General features: G+C 39.2%; 1 protein-coding gene across 4 annotated transcripts in view; it reads right to left on the reverse strand.

Annotated features, from left to right (window-relative positions):
* Window positions 1-1,902: 1,902 nt before the first annotated feature.
* LOC130930722 (zinc finger protein DPF3-like) overlaps window positions 1,903-14,409 on the reverse strand; it is a 64,481-nt gene continuing 51,974 nt past the window's right edge. The window contains exons 10-12 of one of the 4 annotated variants that reach the window (XM_057858773.1): window positions 13,271-13,990; window positions 9,093-9,577; window positions 1,903-9,009 (exon numbers count right to left, since the gene is read on the reverse strand). In XM_057858773.1, coding sequence (XP_057714756.1) covers window positions 13,821-13,990 — 170 coding nt within the window. In that variant the 3' untranslated portion in view covers window positions 1,903-9,009; window positions 9,093-9,577; window positions 13,271-13,820. Of the gene's footprint in view, window positions 9,578-13,270; window positions 13,995-14,409 lie in introns of those variants that run through there. The other 3 variants (XM_057858774.1, XM_057858772.1, XM_057858775.1) reach the window with 3 other exon arrangements.

The following is a 14,409-nucleotide window of genomic DNA, read 5'->3' on the forward strand; positions in this document are numbered from 1 at the left end:
TCCCTAATAAGAAATGAATGGAAATCGTGTATGAAGATGTTTACAGAGCTAAACCTACCAATTCTCTCCGAAAATGATGTGCCTGGTGCCAAATTCACTGGCAAAGATGTGGAAGAACATAAAAATGATCAGTTAAAGAGATGGCTTGAATGTCGAAGGCTGAAAAAGACGGGAAAAAATGAGCCGACCTAAGCATAGCCTTAGCTTTTTTATTGATGCGACCGACAATAACATTCTCCTGTTTCAACAAGCTATCCTTTACCATCAGCCCTGTCTTTCTTATATATCTTCTGGTTTTGCTACGTCACTGACCGTTCTTGGGGGTAATTTAGTTAGCTTTGTGTAGCGATCGCAAATGCTACTCAGTGACACTCAACGAACACTTTTAATTTTTTCATTGATAACAAATCTTAATTCTATAATTTATTTACACTTCCCCCTTGCTAAAGTTGTTTTTTATGTATATATATATATATATATAACAGAAACGATAACAGTGGCAGTCAGATACCATTGTAATTCTTTTCAGGTCATTCATTGTGAGACAGACATTACGCTAAAAAAAAATAAGTTAAAAATATAAAAATGGCTTACCTCTTTGTCCTCTGAAAGACCATGCCAACCCAACAAAAATGTTTACTTCATATGAAATGTGAATGGATTCACCGAGCTGGTGTTAAAGTCCGCGCAAGTTGATTCGGTCTTCACATTTTTTCCTCCCGAGATTTTGGTTTCCGGAAACGTATGAACATCCTTCATGTGTCGTAATGTCTAGAGTCGTTTCTACAAGTTCCAAAAAAGCAGTATGTGATCGGCATGTCCGTTTTTGAAAGATTACCAGCGAAAAGTAGCACAAATAAATTACGTTGTTTCTATGCGAGGGCGGGTCTATAATGTCCCGCTTCGGCTTTACTTCCGCTTTACGGTGCGACGTCACGGTCTAAAAATAGCATGCGTGCAATACGCCATTAAGAAAAATGGCTAGCTGAAAATCAAGTTTAAAGCAACACTTGGTAACTTCATTTTTGGTCGTGTTTAGTGACGCCGCTGGACCAAAGCGGTAGTGTTTTGCCTTGAAGACTGCGTTTCCCATGAGGACCAGCGCACACCCACACAGTGTCGTAAAATCAATCAATCAAAAAAATCAATCTCCCGGTCACCTGCAGATGGATTAAACATTTGTTTCCAGCTGGTGTGTGAAGGAGGAATAGTAATAAGGTAATAAATCCAGTTGTGGCTAAACAATAGCATGTGACAGTTAGCAACCGTGTTGCTACAATAACAACTTTTTCTCTCTTCTGTTGCTCTGCCGTCTTTGCAGAATTTGTGCAAAATCGTTCGCATCAACTTCTGTCTTTATAATGAATGGGGAAAGTGACGTGTGCTGTAAAGCAGTCGACACATTTGTAGCTCTTTATTTTGGGAGGCAATGTTCCTGCCACCCTTCCTCAAAGCTCAAAGTTAGTGTGACCTCCTGACGATGTAACAGAGGTGTCATTCAACTAGTTGTTGCTTGACATATCACAAATGTTATGAAAATGTTATAAACAGTGGCGACACCAGGGGGTGGCCTATAAATTGGTTGGCCACCCCACTGGCCACCCCGCTTGCCAGTATATAGTTAGATTGTTGTAGCATCAGTTATGCATTTCATCCCAAATGAATGCATTTATTTTGTTTTGTTAAATGTAGGGCTGTCAAATTTATCGCGTTAACGGGCGGTAATTTTTAATTACGTGAAAATATCGCAATTAACGCATTGCCGCAAACAGCCTACAATGGCGCCGTTTTACTTATATACAGAGATAAGAGGCAGAGTGGAGTAGATACAAGCATTCATTGGGGCCGTGCTTTAAGTGGCAAAAGCTTTGTGATCTCTCCCACAGCAACTATATATATTGTGGGAAGCGTGGGGAAGGATGACCGGAGTCTATCTTTTTTTTAACACCCTATAGTGTACCCAACGCAGAGAAGATATAGCATTTGCAGCCACCACACACAGTCATGGTTGCACCACTTCCCATCATGCATTTGGGCAGAACAGTTAAGTCGCTACAGTATCATTTACTGAAAGCTCAACAAATACACTAGATGGCAATATTTAGTCACATTATACAAACTCACATTTATCCTTTAAGAATTACAAGTCTTTCTATCCGTGGATCCCTTTCACAGAAAGAATGTTAATAATGTTAATGCCATCTTGTGGATTTATTATTATAATAAACAAATACAGTACTTATGTACAGTATGTTGAATGTATATACAGTATCAGTCTTCTTTCCATTCCAACAATAATTTACAGAAAAATAAGGCATATTTTAGAGATGGTTTGAATTGCGATTAATTATGACCAATTAATTTTAAAGCTGTAATTAATTCGATTAAAAACTTTAATCGTTTGACAGCCCTAGATAAAACAGAATTGTTGTGGAACTCAAAATGATGACTGGACTATGCACATTAAATCATTAGTGACATCAAATATTACACAATACACCAAAGTATATCAGTCAGTAGCCGTGTCCTTAAGTCTTTCTGATAGTTTTCCCCTGACCTTTTTACTGCGATAATATAATGAAAACCAAAAATTATGGCTTTTAGTTTTGGCCACCCCAAGATTTTAAGTGGCCCCATCTGGCCACCCCAATGAAAAATTTCTGGAGACGCCACTGGTTATAAAGGTTGAAAAGTTAAAGTGTTGCTTTAAATTGAAACCCTTAACCTTGCTCTCAAACCCATTATTCTCTCTGGCTCTTTTAATCATATAAAGACAATTTTACGATTTTTATTTTTTACTCTTCCAGAATAAAAATAGTTTAACAAAGAACTTCATTCGGTCCATTTTGACATGTATTTACAGCAAAAGATGAAACAAGCACCCAGTGTTGAGTCCATTTCATCTCCTCTCGGCTCCATTCTTAACATGATCACACATACACTTCCATCACTGGCCTTCACACACAGTACTGGGAACGTCGCGTCGGTGGCGGGGTCTATTGCTGAGTCTTCGTCGAGGTAAAGTTGACTTTTGCATTCACGGGTTGCAATTGATGACTAGGGCCTTCGGGAACGGCGGCTGACGAAGCAGTTTGTGCATGATGGCTGTCTGCTTGCTGAAGAAAAATGCAAAAAAAAATGACTGGGAGGAGGGTCCCTGAGGGGGAGAGATGACACCAGCACAGAGGAATTCATGAGGGATGGGCATCTTTTCATTCACTCATTGGCTGCCATTGACGGTGATAGACGTCCAAGCCATTTGATGTGGGAGGTCTAGCAGCAAATGAATGCCATGTTTAAGCTTAAAGTCTGTGATCTGAAAAATGTCTAAATCATGGAAGAAAAAAAAGTTAGGGGGTTGTAAAAGCATGTATGGATTTTTTTTGAGGGGGGGGAATAGGGGGTGCAATTTTAAAATGACTGAGAGCTCGTTGGCTGCCTTTTGTTCGTTTGCTGGCATTGTGGCACGGGAAGTAGGGTGCCGCAGCACCCCCTGGTGTTAGGGAGAAATTTTGGTCAATTATTTTAAAAAAAAACAAAAAAAACGATTAAATATAGTGGTCGTCCCAGGCGACGTAACCGGAATTTCCGCGCAATTTGGAATTAACCCTTTATTAAAACAACTATCCAAAAAGTCCAAACGCATTTTAAAGGTAGTCCACTGGTTATGAACGAGTTTCATTCTTACGCTGGTGACGTAACCCGATTTTCGTGTAAATCGGGAATAACCCTTAAATAAATAAATAAATAAACTATCCAAAAAGACCAAGAATTTTTTGTTTAACCCTTTTGGTAAATCCTTTAAAGTAGAGCTGTCAAAATTATCACGTTAACGGGCGGTAATTATTTTTTTAAATTAATCAAGTTAAAATATTTGACGCAATAAATGCACATGCCCCGCTCAAACAGATTAAAATGACAGCACAGTGCAATGCCAACTTGTTACTTGTGTTTTTTGGAGTTTTGTCGTCCTCTGCTGGCGCTTGGATGCGACTGATTTTATGGGTTTGAGCACCCATGAGCATGGTGTAATTATTGACATCAACAATGGCGGGCTACTAGTTTATTTTTTGATTAAAAATTTTACAAATTTTATTAAAACGAAATCATGAAGAGGGGTTTTAATATAAAATTTCTATAACTTGTAATAACATTTATGAACTACAAGTCTTTCTATCCATGGATCGCTTTAACAGAATGTTAATGATGTTAATGCCATCTTGTTGATTTATTGTTATAATAAACAAATACAGTACCTATGTACCGTATGTTGAATGTATATATCCATCTTGTGTCTTATCTTTCCATTCCAACAATAATTTACAGAAAAATATGGCATATTTTATAGATGGTTTGAATTGCGATTAATTACGATTAATTTTTAAGCCGTAATTCGCTCGATTAAAAATTGTAATCGTTTGACAGCCCTACTTTAAACCCAACATGATGCAATTGTCAGAGAATCCCAATTAAAAAAAAAAGGTCCTAATTTTACTTTTTTCAAATTTGTAAAAAAAAAAAAAAAAATCAAAATATGTGTAATAAGCGCTGTAATATCTATAACCCTAGTTAAATCCAGATTTTTTTTTCCTCACAGATGCATGTGTTGACTTGCAGCCATCAATTTAAAAAAAAAAAAAAAAACCCTAACCCTAAATTAGTCTCAAAATAATGAAATTCTAAGTGTATCAAATGTGATATATTAGGCTGTACGGGGTTAATGATGGAGAATACACTGCCCTCTGGTGGCAGCATTGGGTGTGGCTGGTCTTCTATAACTGAGTAGGAGACTCCTCTGACATGGTTATATAGAGTTCATAATGATATTGACGGGTCAGATTCGACCTTCAGTGCGCCACGCCTTCAAGTAGGGGGCCATGCCACAATGTGCTTCAGTTATTCGCAGTAGGTCACAGCGACACATGCAGCGATCCAACGCCGGATTTATGTTGAAAAAGTACAAAAGCTGTCCCGCATACAAACTGGGAGGATCGTCACGGGAGTGATTTGTTCGAGGATAGTTCTATTTTTCGTACCATGCATGCATTTTGAAACGTTGTGAAAAAAAACCAATGGCAGAAATTAGCCACTACAACATTGGCATTATACTTCGCAATATTCACGTAAAAAAAAAAAAAAAAAAAATGCTACCAGCACGTTTTTGCTTTTAACCAAGAATCGAGACTCTTTTATGTCCATAAAGAATCCAGGGATTTAAGTATTGAGTCACAAGAATTTTCAACGGAAAAAGCTCTGTTTACATATTGACTGTTGTGTTTTTTATTGTTAAAATTTGTGACGTTTTAAACATAAGTGTACGTTCAATATGTGTGCTACAGCTTTACAAAATGTCAAAAGTAAAGGAGGGAAAAAGCGTCAAAAAACACAATTGCCTTGTTTGCTGTCTGTCAAGCTGAACAACTTCACAGTTTAGTGGAACACGTCAAGTTAATAAAGTTAAAAATAAGATTTTGTACAATATGGTACCATTTAGGTAGCTTTAAAAAAACCAACAAAAAACGATTGGAGACAAAATGGCGGACGAAACTCCAGCGTCGTAAGTCGAAATCGCGTAAGAAGAGCCCGTCGTAACCCGGGGACTAGCTGTATATGTTGAAAAAGTCACAGGAGTCACGTCCACCATCTTATCTCCAGTCTTTTTTTTTTAAGTTGCACAAACAGTACACAATTGTATTTCATTGTATCTTAATTTTTAGTTTATTAACATGACTTGCAATGAAACACTCAAACTAATTTTCGGACTGTAAACCTCTTTTCCCCCTCATTTCCCGCGGCTTATAGTCCAGTGCGGCTTATTTGTTGATTTGGGTTAAAAAGTAACATTTTGTTTGACAGCGGTGTCATAAGACTGTCAAAATTATGACATGACACTATCGTGGGCATAAATTAACTCCATTTATGTCCAACTCGGATCTTTACATCCATTCAAAATTGAGATATCTTGCCAGATGACATCTGTCATAAGCATTTATGCTTATGGCTAATGGCCATGTCATGTCATAATTATGACAGTTTATGGCTCTGTCAAATAAAGTGTTACAAAATAATTAGCACAGAACATGAATTTTGATTATTTACATCTGTAACGCTCCAATGTATGTTAGGAGGCATGTTGGATGACAACAGTGTTGACAGCAGAGGTTGGCAGTCTCCCCAAAGGGAGCAGTGGTGTCCAAATAAAGCTTCTTGAAGCAATGAAGCTTTGCAGCCAGTTGGTTCAAAGCTTCACGCTGGTTCATTTGGTCTTATGACAGTCGTATGATGCTGCTGTCAAAGTGTTAATATCTTTTGGTGTAAATATCCCATAATTCAGTGAGGACAGCTGCGGCTTATATATGAACAAATGTCGTTTTGTGTCAAATTTGGGGGATTGGCGGCTTATAGTCGGGTACGCCTTAGTCCGAAAATTACAGTAGCTATATTTGCTTTACAAAAGTCCGCTAGCTTAAATGGTATGAATGCTAACGTGTTTACAATTCTCATAGCAAATCTCTCACACCTAACTCCAAACTTAATTACAAATGTATACAAACATATTAGCTGAAGCAACTTACAGGCTTATGTGGTCCAAACCAGAGCGCAGCTATCCTTCATCCACGTCATATAGGCCTGCACAATATATCATTTGAACATCACCATTGCAATGTGCGCATGCCCAATAGTCCCATAGCAGGACCTGCGATTTTTTTTTTTTTTCCCTTAGTATTAACTTTTTCCTTCATAAAAGCAGTGATTGTGCAGACATGGCTTCCCGGGTCCCTTCATCATTCACGGATAAAAACTCTTATCAGCCTCATAACAGTATTATATGAATACCAGTGGTGTCCTGATCGCATATTTTTGCACCCGAGTCTGAGTCCAAGTCACCTGATTTTGAGAATCTGCCAATACAGTCCCGATCTGATTCAGAATTTTTGTTGTCGTTGTTGCTTTGACACTCACACTGCAGAACAGCCTCTCACTTATAAAATGGTAAATGGTGTTATGCGCTTTTCCACCTTTCAAGGCACTCAAAGCGCTTTACACCAGGGGTGTCCAAACTTTTTGCAAAGGGGGCCAGATTTGGTGTGGTAAAAATGTGGGGGGCCGACCTTGGCTGACGTTCTTTACGTAGAACAATATATTTAAGCAAATTTTAGCAAGCCATTCCGTGTGTCATATTTTTAAATTAATAATTTCAACAATCGCGCAACTAAACTTTGTGGCGTTCTCTTTCGACTCACGGGCTCTTGTGAAATACTGCTGCTGTAAAATTCAACTAGCTTCAAGTTGCTTCAATTTCTCGCTACGTATCTTTCCTGTAATCTTGTACATGTCAGCATGTCTCGTTTGGTAATATCACCTCACATTGAATTCTTTAAAAACAGCGTCTGTCTCTTTGCAAATGAGGCAGACACAGCGTATTTTAGTGAAGAAATAGTCCAATTTCCACCTATTTTTGAAGCGTCTGCCGTCGCAGTCAACTTTTTTTTTGTTGTCACCATTTTAGAAAATTGGGATTAAAGAGTCACGGGGGTAATGTCGCTTAGAGTGCTCCTGCCTTTTACTGGGTAAATGAGGAGCAGCATTTAGTGTGTAAGCTACTTCATATGCTGGTAGCAGTACTGCTGACCAATTTATTAAGTCTGTGTGCAGGCCAGACGTTATTGATTTTATGACAGCGGCTGGGGGCCGGATGAAATTTGACCAAGGTCCGCATTTGGCCCCCGGGCCGGACTTTGGACATGTTTGCTTTACACTATCTCGCCATCCACCCACGAATGCCACAGCACACTTCAGACTATGTACCAAGTTTCATGATGATTAACACATTTAAGCCTTTGATCGTAGAGCTACCGAGGCGTCCATGGGCAGATCAAAGCTACAAACCTGTCAATCATCATTAAGTACAAAATGCCAGCTGCACTGGTGACCAAGAAAAACAGTTTGGTCTCACTGCTTTTTAGGAGGGAGAGTGAGAGGCTGTAAAAGCATGAAGCATAAACAAATATATTTTGTCAAATATATTTTAGTTAAAAACCCGATCTTTTTCACCAGACTCCGATCCTCTGAAAAATGGCACGATCGGCTGATGATTTCCAATCATATGATCGGATCCGGACATCTCTAAGGAATTCAATCTGCTCATAGTGAGTCAACTGAAATTTTCCAAACAGAGCTATTCAAGTTTAGTTAATATTATTCTAGTTTAGATATCGTAACATATATCGTAATATATATATATATATATATATATATATATATATATATAATGTCAGTTTTTTTCAAATAACGTTCAGCCCTAACATCTGCGTGCTCCTGTATGGAAGCATTGAACAACAGTCCAGCCAGACCCAATGCTGCCACTAGAGGGCAGTGTATCCTCCACCATTAAACAAAACCATACTTTAGGACTTTTTGGATAGTTATTTAAAAGGGTTGATTCCGACCCGCAGAAATTCGGGTTACGTCGCCAGCGTAGAAACGGAACTCCTTCGTAACCCGGGGACTACCTATACATGAAAAGTCAATGTACCAATTTCAAACATGTACTTACGGAAAAGGTTTTGGGGTCTAATGTCAAATTATCACTTGTCCTAATATAACGTGAGTTGTTTTTGAAATAATTCTCTCCATTCCATTAAGTCATTGGCAGACATTGAATGATCACTACCAGAACTCCCAGTTATAATAGATTAAAAGTCTATCATCGTGTATGGCAGTGAACGACAAGCCAAATGCCCATTCCCATTTCAAACCATCAATGTTACATGTTAAGACCACACTCCTCTGCCTTCTTTCCACTCACTCGCGCGCACACACACAAAGTGAATTATTGCAGTGTTTCAGCAGCGTTCCTGGTAGTGTCACTCACTCATCATGGGACCCGTTAGGGCCCCTCTGCGCCAGCTCATACAATCACATGATTCTAGGCCGCAACAAGGGGCCGAACAATCGACGGCAGAGCGTAAATGAAGGATGCCTGAGTAGTTTGCCGGCCAGAGGTAACTGTAAGAAGCGGTACGAACGGCATGAGAAAGCGTGTCAATTCAAGTCAAGCGAAAAACAAAGGTTCAGAGGTCTGCTTGTACCAGTGGTGGAGTTAAGCACCGACAACGGCTGGGGGTTGGTGGGGGTCACTGGTCCAATCAGGTTGAAAGGGGGAGGCTATGGCTGTCAGAGCTGGTTTGTGTTGCAGAGCGGCAGGCTGGCACAGTGATGAGGGTAATGACGTCTTAGTGTCACATCGGATCACACGGAGCGCACGCACTCGCACGGCACGAGCGGACAGGCAGGAGGGGGGCGGTGTAGAGGGGAAGGGGCACGTCCAGGCCCCAGTAAGTCCAAAGGCCTTCGGTAGTTTTGCCAGAGTTCTCCATGAAGGTGGCTCTGATCCAAAATCCCCTTGCCGCCTCCCCCAGAAAAGAAATCAGTTCTTCACATAGTCAGGGGAGCTTCATGGAAGTCACATGGCCCGCAAATGTAACAGACGTCAGACCGTCCGCTACTCATCAGGTTTGTTTAGGCCCAAATTCATGAAGGCTCGTTAAATCGGCTGCTCCTGTGCCGAGGGCTCCTACAAGACAGAAAAGTCAAGTTAAGAAAACAATTTTGCTATTATTTCACCAAAAAGGGACTGAGGACCTGCCAAAATGCAAAGATTAAAGTAATCAAAGGTGGGTAGAGAAGCCAAAAATTTTACTTGTGTTATGTCAAAATAATATTACATGCAAAAGTAAAAGTAGTCATTCAAAAAGTTTACTCAAATAAGTAGAAAAAGTATTCAGTGAAAAGATTAAGTAATTAGTAATTTCTTTAAACAATGGTATATTTTTCTAAGCACAACGTCACCCATAAGAACTATTATACTATACCTAGCCGTGGCGCATATGCTAGCTGGTCGCACAGAAATAACAATCTATTAACAACCGTATTCTGTCCTGTCTCTTCTGACACACCAATCTGCCTGCCTACTGCATTGACTTGTCTGGGTAGAGCTATATGGTCATCACCCTCTAGTGGTGTCTGCCATTACTGGGGTGTTTAAACACCTCAGTAGCAGCCCAGCATCAGACAATTTAAACAGTAACGATAGCTGCCTGCTGCTGGCTGTGTGCTGCAGGCGGCACACCCCAGCAACGGCCGGTCGTTTTGCTTGGATTAGTCAATAGTACTGGTGCACGATAATTATTGGTCCGATAATAGGAATTATGACGTCATCCCAATAAATCCAATAACATTATTAATAGGACCGATAATACTGTATGTACTGTGCTGTGCTACGCACCAGTATGGGAAATCAGTTGACCATTTGCGGCGCATTGCTGCCACCTGCCAGTCAGAATAATTCGCTGCATCTATTTTTCATGTAAGCTCATTCACTTACACAGTGCGGTGTCTAGCGGTAGCACTGACAATCGTGAATGCTTTCCACCTCGGAAATATATGTATTTTATGTTTACTATAACATATGGATGTGCAATATATGTTTACTTCTGTGGTGAAGGGTCTTATGTACAGAACTTCATAAGTTGTGTTATAGAAGCCAGCCAATTCTTAAGGCTAGTAGCTCAAGCTAGTGTGCTATGCTTTACATATAATAGTTGTGTATATAAATGTATTGTGCAGTTTGTTGTATATTGAGTATTGAATGTCTATTTTTCTGTTGTACTTTCACAATATTAAGACAAGTGTCTTCCCAAAAAAGCAAGAAAAGACCAAGCCTTGTGGTTTATGGAAGTGCATTCATTTTTAGATGGCTGTCGGGCAGTGCAGAAGTGAAACGCACTGTTTTGGGCAGTACATGTACTGTAATATTTTTGGCACTGTGTCGGTGGATTGGGATGTGTGCGTTTGTAAACAAGCGCTCCCGTTCTGTGACGTCACGCTCAAGTGCGCCGCACGGCTAGCGAGAAACACATCTTAATAAGCCACTGAAAAGATGACAATCGCTTCGATGGTGTTTTATTGATATTATTATAAGGAAAGCCATTAATCCTTTTTGCTCTACCATATTTTTGTTATGAGGAATGAGTGATGAACCTTACTATATAATGTTTGCCTTTTACAGTGTGTTTTAAGTTAGTAAGCTTTTGAGAGGCCTTTTGGTTATATTATAAGCTTGCTGTCCTAACCCGTCTCCCAGGTTAAGAAAGTTGTTCCATAGACCAAGACCACACCAGTATCCTCTCCTGTGGCACCAAATATTTTTATTTGATGACAAAGCACAATACCAGTTGGGTTTGTTTTAGTTCAGTGCTCATTATTCAGGAAACACATCTTCAATTATATTGACTAATTGATTGTGATTGACTCAAATTATATTTGAAAAAATAAACATTGGCACTCTATTTGAAGTCAAGACTACTCTTGTCTTTGTTTTGTTCATAACGTTCATGTCATTATGAAAAATCTGGTGAGGTCAAAGGCAAAAATCTATGTTGAAGCCACCACTAGTTTTTTTTGTTTTTTTTCCTCAAGGTGTTCAAAAACTTGTGTGAATATACATTCAAAAAATTATATATTATCAGCTTTGAGGAGCAGGAAGTTACCGATATCGGTTTCAAAAAATGGATATCGTGCACCCCTAGTCAATAGATATGATAATAAAACTGGATAGACTGTTGTCACAGAAATTGGAGCTAGCATCTAATTTTTTTCATATCTATGTGCGGTAGTCCTCGATATTGATGTGAGACGTGGGCGCATCAGATTTGTTCCCGGAAAAAATTAGCCCACATGCTAGCAAAGATGACTGAAAAACACACATCTTTGGAAAGCTTTTTGTGGGTAAAAGACCACCTGACAAGTCAGTAGAGGTGCCTACGCCAAGTCCACTCTGCATAATATGTGGCCAAAAGTTAGTAAATGAGGCAATGAAGCCTTCAAATGCTGCTTTGGCCTAGAGAAACTAAGCACCCAGTAATAATGAATAAGCATTTGGAATTTTTGAAACGAAAAGAGCGCGAGCACGAAGGACAGACACCATTAGTGAGGGCCACGAGCCACATCAACAAAACTGAATGCACTGAAAGATCATACCTTGTCATCTGTCCAAGGAGCACTAATGCCTTCTAGTGGAGAAAAACATTTCCTAGCATGAAATTAAAGCGATCATATCTCCGGTTTTCTGTGGTCTACAGATTCCAAATAAAAACTGGGGAAGTGGTTGATAACTGTGCTATGTGAAATCAATTTTAACGGCACTTTAAAGATGCCACGTGGTTGAACAGGCCAGCATGATCACAGGACTTCCAACTGCAAGCTTGAGTGTGATTATGACAGGTACCGTAATTTTCTGACTATAAGCCGCCACCCACCGAAATTGACATGAAAACGGCACTTGTCCATAGATAAGTCACACTGGACTATAAGCCGCAGCTGTCCTCGCTGTATTATGGGATAGATATTAACAGGTAACACTTTATTTGACGGCAGCTTCATAAGACCAAATGAACCATCATGAAGCTTTGAACCAATTGGCTGCAAACCTTCATTGCTTCAAGAAGCTTCATTTGGCCATCACTGGTCCGTTGGGGGAGACAGTCAACCTCCTGCTGTCAACACTGTTGTAATCCAACATGCCTCTTAGCATGCATTGCAGCGCTGCAGATGCAAATAATCAAAATTCATGTTCTGTGCTAATTATTTCTTCAGTTACTGTTCCAATTAATTGCTAGTTATGGTATTTGGTAACACTTTATTTGACAGTGGCGCTGTAAGACTGTCTTCATACAATCATAATTATGACATGACACAGTCATTAGCATTTATGAATGCTTATAACAGATGTCATTTAGTGTCATCCAGCAAATTATCTCACTTTTGAATGGATGTAAAATCCGAGCTGCACATAAATGAGTTAATGACATAATTTGCCGGATGATAATTAGGGACATCTGTCATAAACATTCAGTAATGCCCATGATAGTGTCATGTCATGATTATGACAGTCTTATGACACAGTTGTCAAATAAAGTGTTACCTATTAATCCAAATAAATCAACAAATAAGCCGCACTGGACGATGAGCCACAGGATTCAAAATGAGGGGAAAAAAGTAGCGGCTTATAGTCCGAAAATTACAGTAATGTTACATAAAATTACTTATCTAGTAATTGTAATATACCACCCTCCTCTGCAAGTAATTTCTGTCCAACTGAAAAGGGTTGCAATTGTGAGAAGATGGTGGCAAAGTACTTTTTGGTTGGATAGTTACGACATGTGACAGCAATATTAAAAGCTAATTGTTCCTCATTGCATTTTCTTACCTTTCATTGACTAAGATGCTTGTGTCAATAAAGAAAAATAAACAGACTCCATCTTCCGACATTGCCAATGGGTTGCAGTAGTCCAATCATCGGGTTCTTCATGTTTGCAAATGAATATAATCCAGAGTCACGGAGCACAATAAGGTCATCGCAAAATCCTTCGATGCAATCAAGGGTCTTAAAGGATGTTCAAAAGCCTCCAAACATTAAAAGGTTACTTTGTTCAATGTTATGATTGCTCCAGTGTTTTTTTTGTTATTTGTTCGCACGATATTATGCTCCTTCTGCTTCAAAGGGGGAATGGGGGACTTCAGTTTTCCAAGTCATTAGTTGACTTCATTTATAGATATATTTATAAATAAAAGTTCATAAATTAATGTCCAGTAGATAAAATACAACTTATTTTTTTTGTCCTGAAGCGATCATTGTGCTTTCTGCAAACAAAAAGTTGAAGAAAAAAAAAAAAAAAGCAGCAGATTTTGCCAGAGATGAATCCAGATGTTTTTTGTTTTTAGTATTTTTTTCTTTTTAAAATAGAAAAGGCTCGCGTCTATCTGTGACGGCTGGATAATCCGTTGCCGTTAGCGACGGGCTCTTCCAGCTCGTCGTCCTCAAAGCCATGAAAGGTGGAGGCGTCGCTCTCTGACGTGGTGGCGAACAGCTCCTCGGCGCCACCCACGTTGCCGCCACCGCCGCCGTCCTCCTTCTCGCCGCCATCAGCTGGCTCGTAGGATAAAGAGGAGCATTTAGTTTTATTGATCTGGAAGGATACACACTGCCCTCTAGTGGCAGCAATGAAAATGATAACTAATTTCACATGACTGAATCCAGCTGCTCTCTGTTAAGACCAATATAAGCTAAGTTTTTGTTTGAGCTAATGTTTTTTTTTTTTTTTTAATGCATTAATAATTTAGTTTATATGTATATTTAAGCGTTTTTGTGGGAATATGCGTTTGAACCATTTGTTAAGAGCATTGTTAAAAAAAAAAAAAAAATGTTAGCATTTTGTAGCATTTAAGCTAGCGGACTTTTGCTATGTAAGTTAGCCAATTGTTCTTTTGGTTTTTTTTTTTTTTTTTTTAAAGCATTCGTAATTTAGTTTATTAGTATATTTAAGTGTTTTTTGTGGGAATATGTGT

This window comes from Corythoichthys intestinalis, chromosome 15 (assembly GCF_030265065.1).
Source record: "Corythoichthys intestinalis isolate RoL2023-P3 chromosome 15, ASM3026506v1, whole genome shotgun sequence".
Taxonomy (NCBI): Eukaryota; Metazoa; Chordata; class Actinopteri; order Syngnathiformes; family Syngnathidae; genus Corythoichthys; species Corythoichthys intestinalis.